We start from the raw sequence: 19,771 nt of genomic DNA, 5'->3' as shown, positions 1-19,771 counted from the left end.
AATGAAATGTTGTGGCACAACCGTAAACCAGTAATGTTACATTTGTGCTACTCACATTTGAATAAGAGTTTCACAAGTAGTATGATTGTCTGACCCAAATTTGACAAGTCTATATGAAGTGGTTTCTGATCTGAATCAGGGGGGAAAAGATCGCACAACTTTACAACTGTCTTTAACAGCGTTAAGGTTTTACTTTAAACATCCACTGCGTTTCTACAACAGGAAAATGTGCTCATCGGTCCCTTAACTTTGCCCTTAACTCTGGCATCGGAAGTGATCAATCGGAAGCTGACTTCATTGTTGTGGAAGCCGTGCTGTGTCCGGTATTAAGGTTCCGCAGATTGTACATAAAGTTCTTTGTTGACTGAATAAAAAACAATCATAACCAACATGCGCGTGCAGCCTATTAAAGAAATATGTATCAAAGTACACCGTGTACTTTAAATGTGAGAAACACAGTATTCGTGTGATATTTGATGAGGGGGAAGTCGTCGATGATGACGCTGTGTGGAGGAAGGCGTTGCTCGTCGCTCTCGCTGGGAACCGACTAGAGGAACGGAAAATGGCGGACCTCGAAGACGTAACGCTGGACGGGAGACCGCTCCAGACCCTCCGAGTGGCGGATCTTAAGGCGGCCCTGGAGGAGAGGGGGCTCTCGAAAAGCGGCCAGAAGAACGCTCTGATCAAGAGACTCAAGGGGGTGAGTCCCGCTGCTGAACTGCGACAGCCAGCGAGCTAAGGTTCACGATGAGACGGGCTGATGCTCTCCTCAGGGCCGACAACCGAGCGCCCGCACCGCCGAGCCGCGGAGTGGAGTAGTCGCGCTCGACGACCAAGAGTCGGCTTTAAAAATGCGTCGTGTGCGCATCGCTGCGGCCGAACAGTGCGTTAACCGTCCAGAATCACACCGACCGTAGCAGGAGCGGGACTTCTGACAACTTAGTGGCTAATTTTGAAAGTATGCGACTGGGTAATGTTGTCCTGTTAGCTCGTTAGCTGCCCCGAGCTAACGCGGTGGAGTTGAGCGGTGGCCTCAGCGACGGGCTCGCTGCTGCTGCCGCTGTGTGCGCTCCCGCTATCGGCGCCTGTCCCGGGCACTGTCGGTGTGCGTAAGGTTAACCAGGAGTTCGACCATATAGCCTGTATTTAACTACTGCACAACTTTAACCAGCCAACACTGCATGTCTGCGTACCAGGAATACACCTAAAAATGTCCAAGTGTTCCGCCAAATTTCACATTAGTTGGAGCTGAGCTGTACCCAGGCCCACCAGCTGCCATGGTCCAGTATGGAGGCAGTTTGTTTACACTGCGACAGACATTCAAGCTGATCCACTCCACAATGGAAGAGTATCCATCCTTTTCTCTTTAAACTGCGGAGTCTGGCTATTTGTCCACTGATTTGCGTTGTGAAGGCAGAAAGTGGTGTTTATATTCGCTTTCCATGTAACATGTCTTACCCCAGTGCAGCTCACCTCACCCCCACTTCACATGTGAAATCTGAGCACTGTGTATTTCATTTCAAGAGGTTTGGTTTATTCATGAATGTATTCCCAGCTGTCAGACACACATGTAAAAAGGTGAAAGTCTGGTTGCACAGTTGTTTACAGTTTAGTCCCTGGTGGCTCCAAAGTTGCACTGTAATTACTGGTGACATGCATTGGTTTAATATAGGGGGATTGGTTACTGTATAATACAAACATGCAGTGGGAAACAAAATGTATTTTTAATCTGCTTTACTGCTCACCACTGTCAAGAGTTCTGAGACATTATGGCTTTTATTGTATGTTCTACAGTTTTTGTTTATGCCCTAGTATGTAGGGTGCACTGCGACGTAATACAATCAGCATTGTAGGTGGGATGCTGCTTAGCTAACAGTGAGTGCAAGGGCAGAGATAAATGGAGACAATGAAGCATTTAAATGAAGACGAGTACAAATTTAAACCGAGTTAGGTCCAGCACCTCATGCTTGCAACCCATTCCTTATTATTCTCAGTCTGCTTAGCTGTTTTAACTGCAGCTTGCAGGTTGCTTTGCCCATTAGGGTCTGATTGAGCCAGGTGACCTTTACTGTGTTATTTGTTTGCTTCTGAGCAGGGAACTTTGTTGTATGCCATCCTCTTCTCCCTCTCCACAAGTTATTGGTTGCTCTCTACTTTAAGTTGCATGAAAGGCTAAATTCTTCAAATCTAAGTTCATAGAGGAAGAGAGGTGGCAGTGCTGAACAGTTCTTATCCCAAGTTGATTGCATGTAAAGGCCCACGAGACTCACAGTACTTTGCAAAGGATGGAAATGTTCTCATTATGATAATGAGTATAGTAGCTCAGAAGCACCAGTTGCTGCCAGAACAACTCTAAAATAATACCTGTCTGTTTTTTTACACTGAATCAGTAAAGACTCTTGTCTCAATAACAGGCTCTCATGCTGGAGAATCTGCAGAGGACTTCCACTGCTCACATTGGCCTGCAGCCAAACTCTCAGGTAATTGTCTCCAAGATGCTTTTAAATTAATTTCAAAAACTAAATTTTATTCACATGCAATGACCTCTTACATATAAATGATAAAATGTCCATTGGCACAGTTCTCGTAAATGTCTGCTAATAGAATGTTTAATTGGCCTTGAAGACTTGTAGCCAATTTTTAATGGTCTCTCTAAATTTAGATTGGTGAGGAAATGAGCCAGAACAGCTTTATCAAACAGTATCTGGCTAAACAACAAGAGCTCCTGAGGCAGCGTCTGGAGAGGGAGGCACGCGAGGCATATGAAACAAATGGTAAGTGTTTTCAATAGTTGCACTAACTTGGTCTTTATGGAAAACATTTTGATGATGTTATTATTTGTCTTTCATAAACAGATCAAGAGGACCATGCAGAAGTTAACAATAGTACCTCATGTCCTCCTCAAGCCCAGGTAGGATATACATCTTTTTGCAATAAATCGCATTTTCTAATCTTTTGCACATTTTGAAACCGTTATGCCACGTTATTTACATGGAAGAAATTTGGCATTGTTCTATTACAAAATAAGTCTCAGCTCCCTTTCTGTTCTCATCAGGATGTCACACCAGCATTGGCTGAGCAGCACAAGCCACCAGGCCCCTCTAGTGGAGAGGGATTTTTTGGTGAAGGAAATGATGAAGAGGGTGAGAGGAACAACGAGGCCGACATGTCCAGTCCTCCTGCGTCTGGCTCTGTGGCTATGCGTGTTCCTGGTGGTGAAAACCGGCCAGAGAGGGGTTTTGCATCCAGTGAGGTTGCAGCTGACAGCGATGATGAGGATAGTGATGAAGCAGAGGAGGACGGTGACGATGATGATTGGGACAGCGGTGCTCGAAGAAGAAATCTCAGAGAGCCAGCCAGAGTGCCCTCCAGCAGAGAGAGGTCTGGAGCATCCTGTCAACCCCAGCAGCAACACATCCCTTCCCTTTTGTCTCCACAGCTCCGCCAACCAACACCTCCCCCCTCCCCACCTCCAGAGTTATCATTCCCCTTGCCTGACACCCCTAAACAGAGCCCCCCTAGTCCAGATGTAGCTCCCCCTAGGCACTCACCCAGTACCTCCAGCTCTGGCTCCTCTAGCAGTGGCAGCCGCAGCAGCAGCCCAGAGCCACAGAGGAGTGGACATAATGAGCGCAAACCAGGCCCATTGACCCTTCTGGCACGTAAAATGGAGTCAGAAGGTGCTTTCTCAGGGGCAGGTTGGCACGGCGGTGAGGGGGAAGGTGATAGGCACGATAGCAGTTTGCCTTCAGCCACATTGTTTCCTAGAGGAGGACCTCCAGAGGGTCTGGTATCTGCCATCACTCACACAGCCAACACTGCAGGCCATATGCCATTTCCCATGATTCCAGGCACCAACCAAGGTGTCCCAGGGACACATTCTACCCATATTCAAGTACCTGTGAGTGTGCTTAAAGCCACTGCAACAGACGAGAGGGACAGACAGAGGGGCTTGGAGATGGAAAGAGAAGAGCTTGAAAGACAGGAACGGCAGAGACAACTTGAGCAAGAAAAAGCAATGGAGTTAGAGCGGGAAAGAGCTCTTGCACTAGAGCTTGAGGAAAAGCAGAGGGCTTTGGAGAGAGAGCGTATTGAGCGACAGCAGGCCTTAGAAAGAGAAGAACGAGAAAAAGCCTTACAGAGGGAGAGAGAGCTTGCTCTTGAGCGAGAGAGAAAGGAGAGGGAACTTGTCCTTGAGCGAGAGAGGCAGGAGAGGGAACTTGCTCTCGAGCGAGAGAGGCAGGAGAGGGAACTAGCTTTGGCTCAAGAGAGGGAGGAACGAGAGCAAGCCTTAGCACGAGAAAGAAAGGAGAGGGAACTTGTCCTTGAGCGAGAGAGGCGGGAGAGGGAGCTGCTAGCTTTGGCCAAAGAGATGGAGGAGCGAGAGCAAGCCTTAGCACGAGAGAGGGCCCTGGAGCGACAGAAAGAGGTTGAAAGACAGAGGGCTCTGGAGGAAGAGCGTTTACAGAAAGAAAGGGAGGATAGGGAGAAGAGAGAGAGGGAAGAAATGGAGAGGGCTATGGAGCTAGAAAGAGCTAAGGCTTTGGAGAGGGAAAGGCAGGAGAGAGAAAGGGCTCTTGAGCAGGAGAGGGAAAGAGCTTTGGAGGCTGAGAGACGGGACAGGATTGAAAGAGAGAAGACTTTGGAAAGGGAAAGGTTAGAGAGGGAGAAAGCCTTAGAGCAAGAGAGAATAGAGAGACAGAAAGCACTGGAGCAAGCGAGACTAGAAAGGGAGAGAGTCCTAGAGCAAGAGAGGGTAGAAAAAGAGAAAGCTTTAGAACAGGAGAGAATTGAGAAAGAGAAGGCCTTAGAGCGAGAGAGAATTGAAAGAGAGAAAGCCTTAGAGAGGGAGAGACTTGAGAGAGAGAAAGCCTTGGAGTTAGAGAGAATAGAAAGAGAAAAGGCTATACAGCAAGAAAGGTTGGAGAGGGAGAGAGCCCTAGAGCAAGAGAGATTGGAGCTTGAGAGGAAGGAAAAAGAGAGAATTGAGCGAGAGAAGAAAGAGAGAGAAAGGGAGGAAAAAGAGAGAGTAGAGAGGAAGGCAGCTCTGGAGAAGGAGAGGATAGAGACGGAAAGAGCTGAAAAGGAGAGGAAAGAAAGGCTAGAGAGGGAGAAAGCTCTAGAGCAAGAGAAACTGGAACAGGAGCGTGCCTTGGAGAAGGAGATGAAGGAGAAAGAGAGAGCCCTAAAGGAAGAGAGGGAAAGGACTCTCGAACGCCAACGAAAAGAAAAAGAGGAGCAGGAGAGGGCCCTGGAACAGGAGAAAGATCAAGCTAGGATGGCCGAAAAGGAGAGAGAGAGTCACCTCCCTCCATCCAAACGTGGCCGTGAGATTGGTTTCACCCCCCTGCCCACTCCTCCCTCTTTCTCCACAGGACCAGCTAGAAAATTATCGACTGAGGCAGGAGTGCAGGAAGATGTCCATGCTCAAATACCGCGGAGTGAAAGCCAGGCAGCAGAGTCCAGTGCAACCATGTCACCAACACCTCTGTCACCACAGTCATCCTTTAAGAAGTTCCGGTTCTTAAGGGACTCTCCAACTCAGCCACAGCCTTCCTCCACTTCCATGGTTATCAAGCGGCCCCGGACCTTCTCTGACACCCCACAGCCCCAGGCCTCACCTGTCCTCTCCCCCACCAGTGTTGTGGAAAAACAACAACAGCAGGAAGGACACCGGCCCTCAGCTGAACAGGAAGATCGAAAGGTGGAGACAAAACCAGAGGTTATCGCTGGACCACCAGGACCCACAAAAAAAGAGGCTGCAAAAAGCATACCAGAGGACAGAGAACAGGCAGATTCAGTGAAGGCTGAACATGCTGCCAAGGATTCCACCCAAAAATCAAAAGTGGATGAAAGCAAGAGTCCTTCAAGCCAACTAGCACAGCGGGATGGTAGGGATGCTAAGAAGGAAGAGAAACAAACAAGACGAAGATCAACGTCTAATGATTCCTCTTCCTCAGAGTCAGACTCTGAGTCCTCATCATCTCGGTCCTCTAGGTCGTCTGCATCTTCTCAAGAGGAAACTTCCTCCTCCTTCAGAGGTAGAAAGGTAAGTGCTCTGCCAAGAACCTCTATTTCATCTTGGTGCTTCTCATTGAATCACATTAGATATCATTTTGATAGTATTTTACACAGGAAAAATCTAATCTTATATTAATGTTAAGTAAAATCAAATCTGCAATTGACCTAAATTTAATACAAATTGACGGCACATGGCTCACTCCCTTTGAAATGTACCATTTCAAGGTCCTATATTTAACACTTTTCTGGTGACTGTTTCATTGTGACATCACAACAATACACAAGTCCCGAATGTTATCCTGTTGTTGGGCATTGTTGACAAATGATCCCCAGGACATTGCTCCCATCAAGCTGGTGTTTGCAGCAGGGAGATGAATACTCAATCTGGATAACTGCATCATAGTAACCATTAGCAACCATATTCCCAACCCATGATGTAGGGGCAACTTAAAGGGCCAAAATGTTCCCAGACTATCTTCTAACTTTATCATGAGCTTCCTCACTTAAAATAGAATTGCATAGTGATTTACATGTGTTATGGTGTCAAATATGGAAAGAAAACCGAGTTCTGGCACATTAGTAAAGTAATGATGATATGGCACCATGATCTGTCCCAATGCTTTCTGTTACATTAATTTGCTCTGAAACAAATGGTGTATAGCTGTATCTTCAGACGACAAAGAGACAAAGAGGCAGGCTGTCTCTTGCCTGTCACTTAATCTGTAGTTTTTAGGTAAATTAAATCCCATTAAAATGGAGTGCTATTTGACTCCTCATAGTTATGTGTATCCTGCAAAAACACACATGGATGGAATTATTAGCAATTATTTAATATGACATTAAAAACACGAACCGACATTGTAGTCTTATTTCTGCATTGAAATCTGCAGATTAAAGAAGCCTGTTTAGGAGCTGTGTTAGTGGTTTGGACGCCTTCATGTTAGAAGTAAAACTTTCTGAGCTAACCATGAGATATATTGTCCACTTGAAACTCTTTCACTTGCCCTTCTGTGAGTGGTGTCCTATCTCTTATATATGTATGTCTGAATGCACCATAAATCTTCTTGTGATTCATACTGCACGCTTTCTGGCTTATAGTGTGAAGGCACCTCTGATAATAGGCTGACAGTACGATGCTGTGTCTGACTCGGCCCTCAGATTAGGATATGAGAAATCTTTTGCTGAAACACTGGTGGTTTCATCTTTTGTCTCCAGTATCTCTATTTATATCACTTTTGTATTACTCTAGTAACATCAAAGCAGATTTTGTGTGTTCCCTTGTGTTTAAAATGTTGCTCTATTGTTCCTCTCCTAGGAGGTGAAACCTGTAAGAGACTCCTCACCACAGCACAGGGTGACTGTAGAGATTCATGCTGAGGGTTCTAAAGAACTCCCAAAAGCCTCTCCTCTCAAAAGAGCAATATCTGGAGACATGCATGACACAACTGCTGATGGAGACAGTCACATCAAGGTTAGTTGCTTTTATGTACAAACACAACCAGATTGGTTAAACATCCAGGACAACCATGCATATTCACATCTTGTCTAAAAATCTCAACTCCTAATAAAATGGGTGTGTCCTTAAATCAAGTTATACTCCTGACAAATCTCTTGATGGCTTCATATTTGACATTTATTTTCCCTCTGGTGGTGTAGCCTTAACAACACCAATGACTTTGACATGCAGTACATCACATCCTTCTCCATTTCCTGCCTTTTTTAAATCCTCAGAAACCGTTCATTGAAGCTGCACCTGGAGAGGAGACACAAAGAAAAAGAACAAACAGTGAGAGAGAAGAGGAAAAGGACAAACAAAGGTCTGGTTTTCAGTTTTGGTCTTCTGAAACACATCCTTTACATTGTCTGTCTGTGTCAGAGTGTCCTGATGTCCTGAAAGTCTAGAGGAGGCTGTCTAGAGATAATAATGCTCTTTTGGCCTTTATTGTATTCAATTCAGCTTTTTAGGATTGCTGAAAGGGGTAATCCTTACCTGCAGTCATATCATTACTACAGATGTTTAAAAGCAGGCAGGTTCTACTTTTTTCATAAGGTTTTGAAAGGTGCTTTAGTGACACTACTATTTATTTGTTTGACAGTATTTTACCACCTATCCTGGGTACTGTATCTATATGATTGGTGTTGCCAGTCCCTGTCCCCTCCCTTAAAGACTATATTTAGCTATATAAAAAACCTGGTCCCGTCCCTTTGTGAGAAAAGAGTTATACTAAATATTAAGGGTATACCGATCACCGATCATTTGAAGTAGTATCAGCCGATCACAGGGTGTATGGCCCCGTTTACGCCAGATTAACATGCGTGTTGGGTGATCCAAGTGACCACTTATGAGTGGGTTTCTCTTTCCCGCTCTTTATGCAAATAAACACTACAGGGCTGAATCCTACTCAGAATTTTTTCAGTAAATGTCCATTATTACTGTCAAGTTGTTCCTTTTTTTTTATTATTTAGAGCCACATTAAACTCCTGTGTCACATGTTTCACCTGCGCTGTCAGCAGCTGCAGGAGTGATGCCATGCAGGATCTTATAACTGAACTATATGAGCAGGACACACACTTTAACTTGGAAATCTGCTCGGTTCACATCACAGATAGATGATTCCAGGCTGTGATAGGCTCTCATCCAGGAGTCACACAGCGGTAGAGAAGGTTATACAACCCCATCAGACAGACCACTCTTGATAGAATCCCCTGCTCTATAGGCAAATAAACACATACATCACCCTGTTTGCAAAGATGAAATGTGTTTTAAAAAAAAAAAACCAAAATTTGTTTTAACCAACCATAACCCCTACTGAGCACACACTGGGATAAATACACAAACGTTTTTTACTTCATGTTTAACGTTTTTTCGCATCTATAGGAAGGCTCAAATTGTAATGAATTAGTTTTGCAGAGTGACATGATAATAAGTTTATAAAGTTTCTCTTCACTCAACAACTCTCAAAAGTGCACAATTGTATAGGGAGTCTTGTGATATTTCAGAACACAGACATCTGCATCTGAAATGAGAGCACAACCCTAGGTATTTGAATTAGTGTTAGTAATATTGGATGTCATAAATAAATTGCTAGTAGAGTCACAGTTTATGTATTTATCTTGACAGGAAATAAGTATTAAAGTGATCAAACAATATCAATAATTATCGCAGTATATTTTTTATCAGTAGCAACATAATGACTAAGTCTAATATCTATTGATATAATACTCATGCATTGTGTCAGCACAGTGAGGAGGAGGTATAACACAATAGTTGATCTATGAGATGTGTAAAAACATGTGTTGCTTAACATGTTTGCCATTCTCTGTAAAGAAGAGTTTAAAACCACAACGTTCACTCAGGAGCAAAAATCATTCTTTAAATCTCTAATAAATACTAACTTGACATTTATCATGATAATTATTGACATCAATGGATGTTAATGTTTGGCCATATCAGGTTGCCCTACAAAAAAGCCTTTGTCTTTGTAAAATGCAAATTATTTAGTGGTGCCTTTCTGTATGTGAAATACCACAGGACCTTTCTTTAAAAACATTATAAACACATTGTCTGAAGAGATGCCTGGTATTAAATTTCCCATCAGGCGATTGATGAGGCTGCCTTGAAGCCGGTGTGGCTGAGAAGATGCGGGTCCTTTTCACACAGGATCTGTTTTTTTTTTTCGTTCGCAATATGGCCGTGCTCCGTCGATGCTCGTAGCTGCCGTTACCGGCCTGTGTTGGTTTTTCCTTCCATACGGAGGCTCAGTCCCGCGGTAGACGAGGCCGTGACCGTGGCAGGTTTGCGTTTGACAGCCAGTGCGGACATGACGGTTTGGTTCACAGCAGAGAGGCGTCTGTGCTGAGGGGGAGGGAGGAGAGACGGAGAGAGGCGGCCCGCGGCGCCGCAGTCCTCCCGGCAGCAGCGGCACCAGCAGCGGCAGCAGCAGCCTGAGCGCCCGCTGCGGTTGAAACCTTTAACAGCCCGGTTCATTTTACTGTTCGCGCCCGAGGATGGCATGACAGCGTGAGGCGCGCGCTCGTTTGTCAGGTATTGTGAAGCTGCGGTGGAGCGTGTGGTCCTGGTCCGGAGGACTGCGGTGGCATGCGGTGCATTCCTCCTCAACGCGTGTGTGACTGTGGTCAACTGCGTGAGATGCGTTGAAGATGCAGTTAGTTCAGCAGCACCTGGTTTCTGTGTGTGTGTGTGTGTTTCAACTGCTGAGATTCTTTTTCATTACGTTTTATAGCTGTTTTATATCACATTGAAAATGGAACTAAAATCTATATTTGAGAATGCATGACTCCTTGCATGAATACAAAATTTAGCATAATGGTAAGTGTATGTAAAGCCCATTGAAATGATATGTACATGATGTTAAATTACTGCTAAATTACCAACATACCGTAATCATTCAAGTGTTGTTGACAGTAAAAGTTTATATTTTTGTTTTCATTGCTTCTAGTAAAGGTCCAGTGTGTTGGAATTAGAGGAATCTATAGGCAGAAATTAAAATTATATTTATAGTTATGTTTTCATAGAAGTAAGAATCGTTGTGATTTCATTACCTTAGCAGTGTTTTCCTCTTATTATCTAGACTGTGAAGGCCCACCGTATTTGAATTTAATCCTGCCACAGAGGCATAAGGAACCAAAATTTGAATTATAAAAAGTCAAAATAATAACATAAGTGATCTATAACTTGGAGTGCACAGTGCTGTTTGTCCTCTCGCTACCACTTGCTACTGCTATGGTCCGTAATGTTTTTACCATCCATTCAGACAGACCTCATAATTTCAGTTTGTATCATCCAATGCAGTTCTTTTTCTCATGCAGGAACTTAACTTTCCCTCTTTAGTCTGTGTACCCGTCACTCAGAATCTATTGTGCATGACTGACCTCCATGCACGTGCCCCCTGTTACCCCCATAGATTGATTTAGTTCTTTGGGAAACGCTGCTCAGAATGGGCCCTTTTTATAGCTACAGTGGGAACTGGTCAGCTACTGGTATGTTACCTGAAGGCCACCATAAGTTCCTCTGACATGCTTGAAAGGGGAGGATGAGATGAAGGTTATTCAGTTGGTTGCACTGTGCAACGTCCACCACTAGATACCACTAAACTGTCCACACAAAATCCTTTTTAATTATGAATTCATATGTCTCAGCCCCAACAGTCTTCTCATCTGTTCCCTCTTTTCTTGTTGATGTGTCTGTGTCACACTACGCAGGCAGGTGAAGGAGACTGGCATGGAGTCAGAGAAGCTTCCAGAGAACAGCGAGGAGGTAAGGCACCTGAAGAACCACAAATCATGTCGGTTCGCAAAGCTGTCAGCAGCTGAGGACATAGATGGATGGACCCATTTTAGTCTTTATAGTTGCTTTTCTGTTATTCTCACAGTTTTTTATTGGTCTAGATATAATACACTATAGGTCATTTTAATACATTCTATAACATTTAATACTTTTATTTTTTATTAGTCGGAAATCTTTATTTTGCTTATTTAAATAAAAACAGTTAGATGGCTTAATAAGCCAATTTCACAAGTGTTAGAATGTGTATGGGAAGTGACATTTATTTATTTTCGCTGTTTTTAAATCCTTTGTTGACACTGTCATAGGCAGAAACAGCAAGGGTGTTTTCTCATTGTGGCTGATGTTTAAACCCCAAATGATTGCTTTGTTATAAAGGTGCTCATGCCTCTTCCATTGCCCATTTTGGTTACCTGCAAACTACCTCTGCCACTACCACTTCTACTTCTACTACTGCTACTGCTGCACCTGTTCCACTGTCCAGAGTTGACCACAACTAAGCCTGGGAGGCTGCACTGCAGAGGAACACTCAAACAAACGCAACAAAGGCTGCCTCATTTTCATGGATATGTCTGGCAAGAGCTATAGATCGGACCAGAAGATGCAAAGAAGGGTTTGGCCAGTCAATTTGGCCCCACTCTCTTAGACTTCTACAAACTTATGTGACTTTGTCCTTAAAGTCAACCTGCAGAAGAGACAGTAAAGGACATGTGCTCACACGAAGTCAAGGCTGCTGTGAAACCTTCTCAACTACAACACAATGTTTAATTTTTCATTTTAACCCACTTGCAAAGAAATGTGGGTTGTAAAGGAAATCTCATTTTACGTGGTTGGTGAACCGTAACATACGAAAGACATTTTGGAATTTGTTAATCCGTCCGATTGGGATTCAGATTGCACCAGCAAATTCCCATCTTGGATATTTAATATGGTGTAAACAAGACCAAAGCTTTTATCTGGACTCGATGGGCTTGACGGTTTTTATGTGATCTGAAGATGGACTTATCATTTAGGCCCCTTCAACTGCCCTTGTGACGCTTAGCATGAAGTTACTGGTCCTCAAACAACTGAACATTAAAATCAAAGTTCTGGATCAGTGTGCACAGTGACTCTTGACATCACTCATCTGGTCTGCTGCAGCTTCTATATCTTTAAAGGACTAATGCCAAAACATCTGAGGATAACCGCTCTGGCTTAAAGCTTCTAAGCCCCTACCCAAATGAACTATTGCACCCATCCTGCCAGCCAACCAGCTTTCAGATTTCCATCCAAACATCTCAGCCACCTTTGATTGGACCCTTGTTGCCTAGATACAGTACATGCAGTCGTGATTGGGCCATATCCAAACCAGTAAGGATCAGGTGTCAGTGGTACCAGGGGTTAAATAGATATTTACTCACTGCTAAATTTCCTAGTTATTTTGAAAATGCTTAGATTCCAGTCATACCTCTTTTGGAAATGCTGATCTTAGTGGTTGCTGTGGTTTAATCCAAATTCTTGTAAAACTTCTCTGAAAATGATTGGCTTTAATATGTCTATTCAGATGCAAAGTTTTTAAATAACTACATTTTTGCACTTGGATTTAAACTACAGTACACCAGATCATTGTTTGTTTGATAGAGACTGCAACTTTAGTTTACTCTTACAAAAGACAGTTATTTTCAGCAAATGTATAGTTGTAGATTATCAACATAATATTAATTATGGTACATGGTTAACTTGGTGCCATCAATAGACTTGGATTACGATAAGACACTGCACAGCAGTTTCTATCATTCACTTTCAATCCCTACGTTTCCCCTTCCTGTTATTGTTCCACCTTTGCTCCAACCTGCCCATGACCATTTGTTTTTATCCACATTGTCTGTGTCTGCCTCTCACCTCTCCCATGTGTTTTGGCTTGTTTTTTTTTTTTTTTATCTTCTTATGTTTCAGACACCAAAGGCCTTCTCAGCTCGTAAGATCTCTCTTAGCAGTGAGTACTCTACCAACTTTCTCTCTTCTTTTTCATTATGTGTCTCTTGACTGAATAGTTTCATCTCATGTAATTTTGTATAGACTTGTGTGTAAACTCAAGCATGTATGACAGGGAAGTGGATGGATATTCCAGTTATGGTTTGTGGTTAAATCCATTCTAAGTGTCACTTTTTGTAAAGGCGACAAGCCTAGTGTGTATTAATCGCATGATTGATCTGTTTTTCTAAAGTATGCCATCAAAACATTGTTGTGTGCATGACACTGTGATGTTATATCGTAAGTGTATGGGAATTCATTGATTGGTTAATTTATTTGTTTTGTTCTGTTTTTTCCCCCTCGTAAATGCTAGGCAACAAATTGTCCCCAAGCCCTGGCAGTGCGGAGGGTGAGCAAGAGTCGGGGGCTGCGGCCGGTCGCAAGAGGAGGTGGGGTTCTAGCACAGCTGTCACTGCCAAGAAGCCTTCCATCAGCATCACCACAGACTCACTGAAGGTACTTGCAGCATGTAAAGAGTGATATTATGTTGTGGTTGCCATTTATGCATTTGGGGATGGTAAGATGAACTGTGAAACACTTCCACTGCTTCCGTCTTTTGTGGTGAATGTATCTCAATCTTTGCCTCAGTCTCTGATCCCCGACATCCGACCATGTCTTGGTCAGGAGGCAATAGTGGATCTGCACCCAGAGGAAGCTGTCCTCTCTGGGGTTGAGGATGAAGAGAGGGAACGCTCTGACCAGGACCTTCAGATACGTCGCACTGTCACACAGGTGGGTCTTCAAATTCATTGTTTGAATGCCAGATAAGGAGCTGTCTTTACTGTGAAATGTTGAATGATTATTAGGAAAGTCTGATGGTATCTTTTTGTTGAGAAATGCTTATGTTGATCCCTTCCTTATTGCAGGTGGTGCACTTGGAGAGCCAGGAGAATGGACAGAAAGAAGTGAAGAGGAGCAGACATGAGGAGCTGGAGGAGGAAGATCTTCAGGGAGAGAAAGACAGAACAATGACGCTTGAAGAGAAGATGGACACCTCATTTCCTGGAGCAGTGGAAACCCAATCACCATCACATACCAGCCATGATGTAGAAATCAACACTGGTAATAAAACCATCACAAACCCGTTAGTTAGTCAGTTAGTTAGGTCCATCACAATGAAAATCATTTTTCTTTAATATAACTATAGTATTAGTGCATAATCTACATGCTATACTTCACATGCTGCAGTTTTTTCATTTAACTATAGGCAACAAATAACCTGATTTGATGGATTTTTTAATTTTTTTTAATTTCATTTTGTTGAGCATTTGTTTTTAAAAACTTGAGTGTTGACTTTTTCCCACTGTCTTTATTCTAGTGACCCCTAGTGACACCCTCATTCGTCGCTCCATCAGCCAGCAGAAAACGGGCGTCTCCATCACAATTGATGATCCCGTCCGCACATCCTGTCAGCCTTCACCGCCTCGTGGCAAAGTCTCCAACATTGTTCACGTCTGCAACCTGGTGAGATAACACTTTACTACTCATGCATATTCTGCCTTCGGTCACTGGTCTTAAGGTGAATTGTTTTGTTTTTGTTTGTCTCTTACTCTCATATAATGATTTAATCTCTTGAATCTCAGTAATGTAGATTTTAACTTATCCTGGTTTGGAGATGAATTTAGAATTTTCTAAGGATGTCGGAAAAATAAACCGATTTTATCATAATATATCATAGCCTGCCAATAAATTTTCGGCTCTCCTTGATCGGGGTTTGAAAATGTATCCAATGTGAATATCCAGTATCAAATTAGTCATGAAATTTACTTCAGCTTAAGACAACTGATATGACCTGCTATTGGAATTTGAAATGGTAAAAACAATGATCAACAAAAAGGTGTAAACTGCGTATCCAGCTTGCTTTGGAAAACATACAGGTGGTTGATGGGAGACAACTCTCACAAACACATTGGCAGATATCCTGCCACATTGGTGGGTAGTTGAGTAGTCAAATGTTTTTACCGGCCCTGTCTGCCTCCCATCTCTGTGTGTCTATCATTTGGAGTACACATGAGATAATGCTTTGTGCATAATATGGCCAATAAAATACCTGTGCTCATTGACCCATCAAAATATGGCAATGTCTACAGTGGAGTGTAAATGAAAATGCTAATAATGGTTGTTATTTCGCTCACAGTATCTTTCGTTGTGTAATTGCTCTGTAATGTTCTCTCTAGGTGCGGCCATTCACTTTGGGGCAACTGAAGGAGTTGCTCAGCCGAACAGGCACCCTGGTGGAGGACAGCTTCTGGATTGATAAAATCAAGTCTCACTGCTATGTCACTGTGAGTTACTAAAAGCATGTTCTTGTGGTAGTGCTCTAGGTCTGAACCATTTCTTTTTACCTGTGGAAGTTTTTTCTATCTCATGGAGCCTCTGTCTTCTATCTGTGTTTAGTACTCGTGCTCAGAGGAGGCTGTTGCCACACGGGCAGCTCTTCATGGAGTGAAATGGCCTCAGAGCAACCCAAAAGTCCTTAGTGTGGACTTCTGCCAGCAAGATGAGGTAAGACCTCACTGACTGTATTTGACTCCTATGCCCACCATGCTCAGTCGCCTGTAGCCTGACAATATCTCTGCTTTGTAGCTGGACTTCCACAAAGGCCTGGTGACAGCCGACAGAACTGGAGCAGAGGAACAGGGTCCTGGCTCTGGTCGTGGTCGAACGTCAGGCCTGCCCTCTCTCCTCCCTGAGCGAGACCAGTGGGCTGAGCGTGAGCGTGAAATGGAGCGCCGGGAGAGGGCCAGAGCAGAGCGGGAGTGGGATCGTGACAAGGTCAGAGAGTTCGGGAAACCCGGGTCAGAGAAGGAGGGAGGTCCTAGAAGGTCGCGCTCCAGAGAGAGAAGACGTAAAGAGAGAGGAAAGAGCAAAGAGAAAAAGACTGAAAAGAAGGGTAGGTGCATGCAAATGTGGGATTAGACTATATTTGAATTAGAATGAAAATAGACCTGTGCTTATTATTGTGTCTGTTTTCTCTGGCAGAGAAAGCAGCTGAGGATCCTCCAGCAAAGCTGCTTGATGATCTGTTCCGAAAAACTAAAGCAGCTCCTTGCATATACTGGCTTCCACTTACCGATGAACAGGTGGGACACAAACCAGATTCTGCTTCTCATGAATAACTTCAACACTTGACCTAGATATTTAATTCAATGTACATTTTCTTCATTTCAGTTTATCCAGCGAGAAACTGCCAGAGCAGAGCGGGCAAAGGAGCGAGAGAAACGGAGGAAGGAGCAAGAGGAGGAGGAGGAGAAAAAAAGGGAAGAAGAGCGCAAGGAGAGGATGAAAGCTGGAGGTGGCACAACAGGAGACCGGAGTGAGGGTGAGAAGGACAAGGACAGAGAAAGAGACAGAGACAGAGAACGCGGTAGAGACAGGGAGAGGGAAAGGGAAAGGGAGAGGGAAAATGATAAACGCAGGGATGGCTATCGAAGGCAGGGGGGCAGCGGGGCAGGTGGCGGCAGCAGCCGACGCTCACGCAGCCGTAGCGACCCGCGAGAAAGGCGGCGCTAATGGCCAACCACCTGATGGAACTGTCCTAGAGACCACCCGCTTCCATTTGCCTTTCACTACATGTACTTTGTTACAACTAATACCCAACAGAGGACCAACTGATGTCGTCACCATCTCTCAAATTGTCACCTTTTTTAAAGCACATCTGCACCCACACACAGTCTTGCTTAAAGGGGACCATGGTTTTTTGCAGTGTTGTTTCCCAGAGTGCTGTACGTCTTGCTCATGTCAAGGTTTGATATATTTTTTCCTTCTAGATTTGCCTCTTTTTCTTTGTTTTTATTCTTTTGACACCATAGCAGTATGGCACACTGGGTGATTTTGATAATTTCTCTCAATGTTACCCACTTACCCCAAATTGTAGGTGCCAATTCTAATTTGCAATCAATTGTTGTTGCCTCAGTGTTTTACACTTGATTTGGATGAAGAATCCTTTTGTTGCTGCATGTAATTCAAGGCTCTTTTTGCTAGTCCTGCCTACAGAGAAAACTCAGCCCTTGTGCAGAGGCCTGCAAAAATATTGGAACAGGTGTGTTTGGCATTTTGTACAGACATAGAGATTACTCAAAATCAAGTCTTTAAATGAGGCAGCTCTTGGATATTTTTGGACAGGTGTGGAATAACTATTAAGGCAATGAAGTGTTTGTCTCTCCCTCTGCTTAGTGAAGGAGATGAGACGAATCTGTGCGTCTCCCTGTCGCACCTGACACAAGTCCTGATCATGTCCTTATGGCTTCTGTTCTCCCTCCCATCTTTCCTCCTCTTCCTCCAGTTCTTTTAACCTGTTGTGTCCATACAGGCTCAAGAGCAGAGGTCGCATTATAAGTTTTCTCAACATTGTTTTTAATATTGTTTTTTAATCGTAATTTTTCATTTAGTACAAAGGTTTGTTCTCATTTTTTAATTTCTTCTTTGAGTACGCCTATCAGTGGTGAATGTACAAATAATAAAAATTGAAGTTTGAAATGATTGTTATGTTTTTTTCATTGTTCTCGGTAACGACATTTCCATCTAGATAGATAATGGGAACAGCTTAGTTAAATCGGTGGTTGCATATAGAATCCACAAGGTGTCAGTCATACTACATTGTGGCTCAGCTCAGTCATGACATATGACAGGAGAAAGGTTTCATGCAGTCAAATTAATTTCTGGATATGACAGAGAATATTATACGTGTTCATCATGCCAACAACTTTCATATCCTCAATCTTGGTAAATGCCAATTTTCCTTATTGTATTGAAAAATTGCATTTTCTTTAATCTACCAGCTTTGTGGTTGTCGGGAGCGTTGACCCTCTTCACCACCTCTCTGCGTCACCAACCCTTTTCTTATCTCAGTCCATCATAAATCATGTATTTGCCCTCTTCTGTTGCCTTGTCCTACCTCTTCAGTCTTGACGTTCATCCTGCAGAGCTCAGCAGTGCTCCTATGTAATTACAGCCCTATGGTCGCTGAGCATAACATTTTTCCGCCCTGATGCAATTCAGTGTGTCTGAACTCTGTGGACCAGTGAATCCTTATCCCTGGCATCTCTCTGGCAGCCCCAGAACAAATTTATAAGTCAGGCAGCCTAGTTGGGATCAGAGCCTACCTCTTCCACCTCTAATGACTGTTTCTCTAGTTTGCTGACGATAGTTTGACGATGAGAAAAAGTTTATATTCAAGCATGTGAAGCATATGTCAGAGCATCTTGAGCTTGTACCAGACAGCTGGAGGTTTTGAAGATTGAAACTTGAAGGGCAAAGTAAAATAGAAATAGTTGTTACTGTAGAGATGTAGTGTTTTGAAACTAAACGAAGGAAGGCATGATAATGACATTATCATTATGCCTAACTACCTTATGTGTTGAATGGACAAACTATATTATTGTGATTTGAATGTGCACTAGAGGAATGGTTATTTAATTAAAAAAATAAGATTGATATCCAGTGCTGGAGGGAATTAAAGGCTGGCAAAGCTAGTTGCTAACCTCTGGTGCTTGTTAGTGTGCAGTGGGCTTAGAGCTTTTTTCTAAGGAAATAGCTGTGTGTGCTGCAACAGGAAATTATGTTGATTGTGAACCAAAACAGTGAAGTTCCAGATACCGAACCAAAAACAACAAGTGTGTTCACCCAGGTGTCATGTTTCTATCACTAGCTGGAACAGATAAAAACCTGTGTCTTCCCTGGTCCCATCAAAGAGGACAACCAAGGCTCTACCAGAGAATTAGTTATTTGGTGCCAGGTCTAAAAATCCCAACATTTCTTTGTTGCTGCCATCGTAGATATTTCGACAGCCGATCTGCCCACTGCTGCTTAGACCCTGGATGAGCTCTCACCAGTTCAGCTTATGAACAGGAAGGCCATTTCTGGCTCCATGAAATCTAACATGGAGCAGCTGAGCAGCTCTGTGACCACAGATGTCTCAAAACAATGTTTCTGCAGTTGCAGGTTTTTTCTTTTACGAAACGTCTGGTGACAGCTGGAGGACCACCTGTGCCTGGTGCAGGGCTCAGGTCAGCAGTGAAGGCGTCCATGATCCGCCAGTCAGCTGAGCAAAGCCACTCGTAATGCTGATGAGTGGGCAGTAAAGACCATGTGTTTTTGCTTTGTAAGCAACTCCCCCCTCCCTTGACTTTGACTTTACCTCCCCTCATCTCAGCCCTCCCCTCCTCAGCATAACCACACAGGTCTTTGTGTCTACCACTGTTGGGAACTGAGGCCTTCTAAGCTCTGCTTTCAAGGACTACCTCTGATGTGGGCCTTCTGATCTCTTCATGTCTCACTGACTTTTCCTCTTACCCTCTGACTTGGGAGTTTTTTCCTGCTCTGCCTGTCTCCTATTTACCCATGCCTCTTATGGATTTCAGCTGGACTGTGTCACGGAAACGTGAGAAGAGTTTGGAGAAATGTTGAATGACAACAGTATCTCGACAGTCA

The 19,771-nt window shown here is 43.6% G+C and overlaps 1 protein-coding gene across 1 annotated transcript; it reads left to right on the top strand.

The window, feature by feature from the left end:
- The first annotated feature begins 516 nt into the window (after positions 1 to 516).
- acin1a (apoptotic chromatin condensation inducer 1a) lies at positions 517 to 17,818 on the top strand. The gene is made up of 18 exons (XM_020104431.2): positions 517 to 700; positions 2,415 to 2,480; positions 2,663 to 2,774; positions 2,856 to 2,911; positions 3,056 to 6,049; positions 7,337 to 7,492; positions 7,753 to 7,838; positions 11,245 to 11,299; positions 13,262 to 13,301; positions 13,653 to 13,795; positions 13,928 to 14,071; positions 14,206 to 14,401; positions 14,658 to 14,803; positions 15,517 to 15,624; positions 15,737 to 15,844; positions 15,926 to 16,232; positions 16,322 to 16,422; positions 16,511 to 17,818. Exons 1-18 carry the CDS (start codon positions 563 to 565, stop codon positions 16,850 to 16,852), a joined length of 5,298 nt encoding a protein of 1,765 aa, XP_019959990.2. The 5' UTR covers positions 517 to 562; the 3' UTR covers positions 16,853 to 17,818.
- The last annotated feature ends 1,953 nt before the right edge of the window (positions 17,819 to 19,771 follow it).

Source organism: Paralichthys olivaceus, chromosome 16 (assembly GCF_024713975.1).
Source record: "Paralichthys olivaceus isolate ysfri-2021 chromosome 16, ASM2471397v2, whole genome shotgun sequence".
Classification (NCBI taxonomy): Eukaryota; Metazoa; Chordata; class Actinopteri; order Pleuronectiformes; family Paralichthyidae; genus Paralichthys; species Paralichthys olivaceus.
The sequence above is the reverse complement of the archived record's forward strand: the minus strand, read 5'-3'. Positions and strand labels throughout refer to the sequence as shown.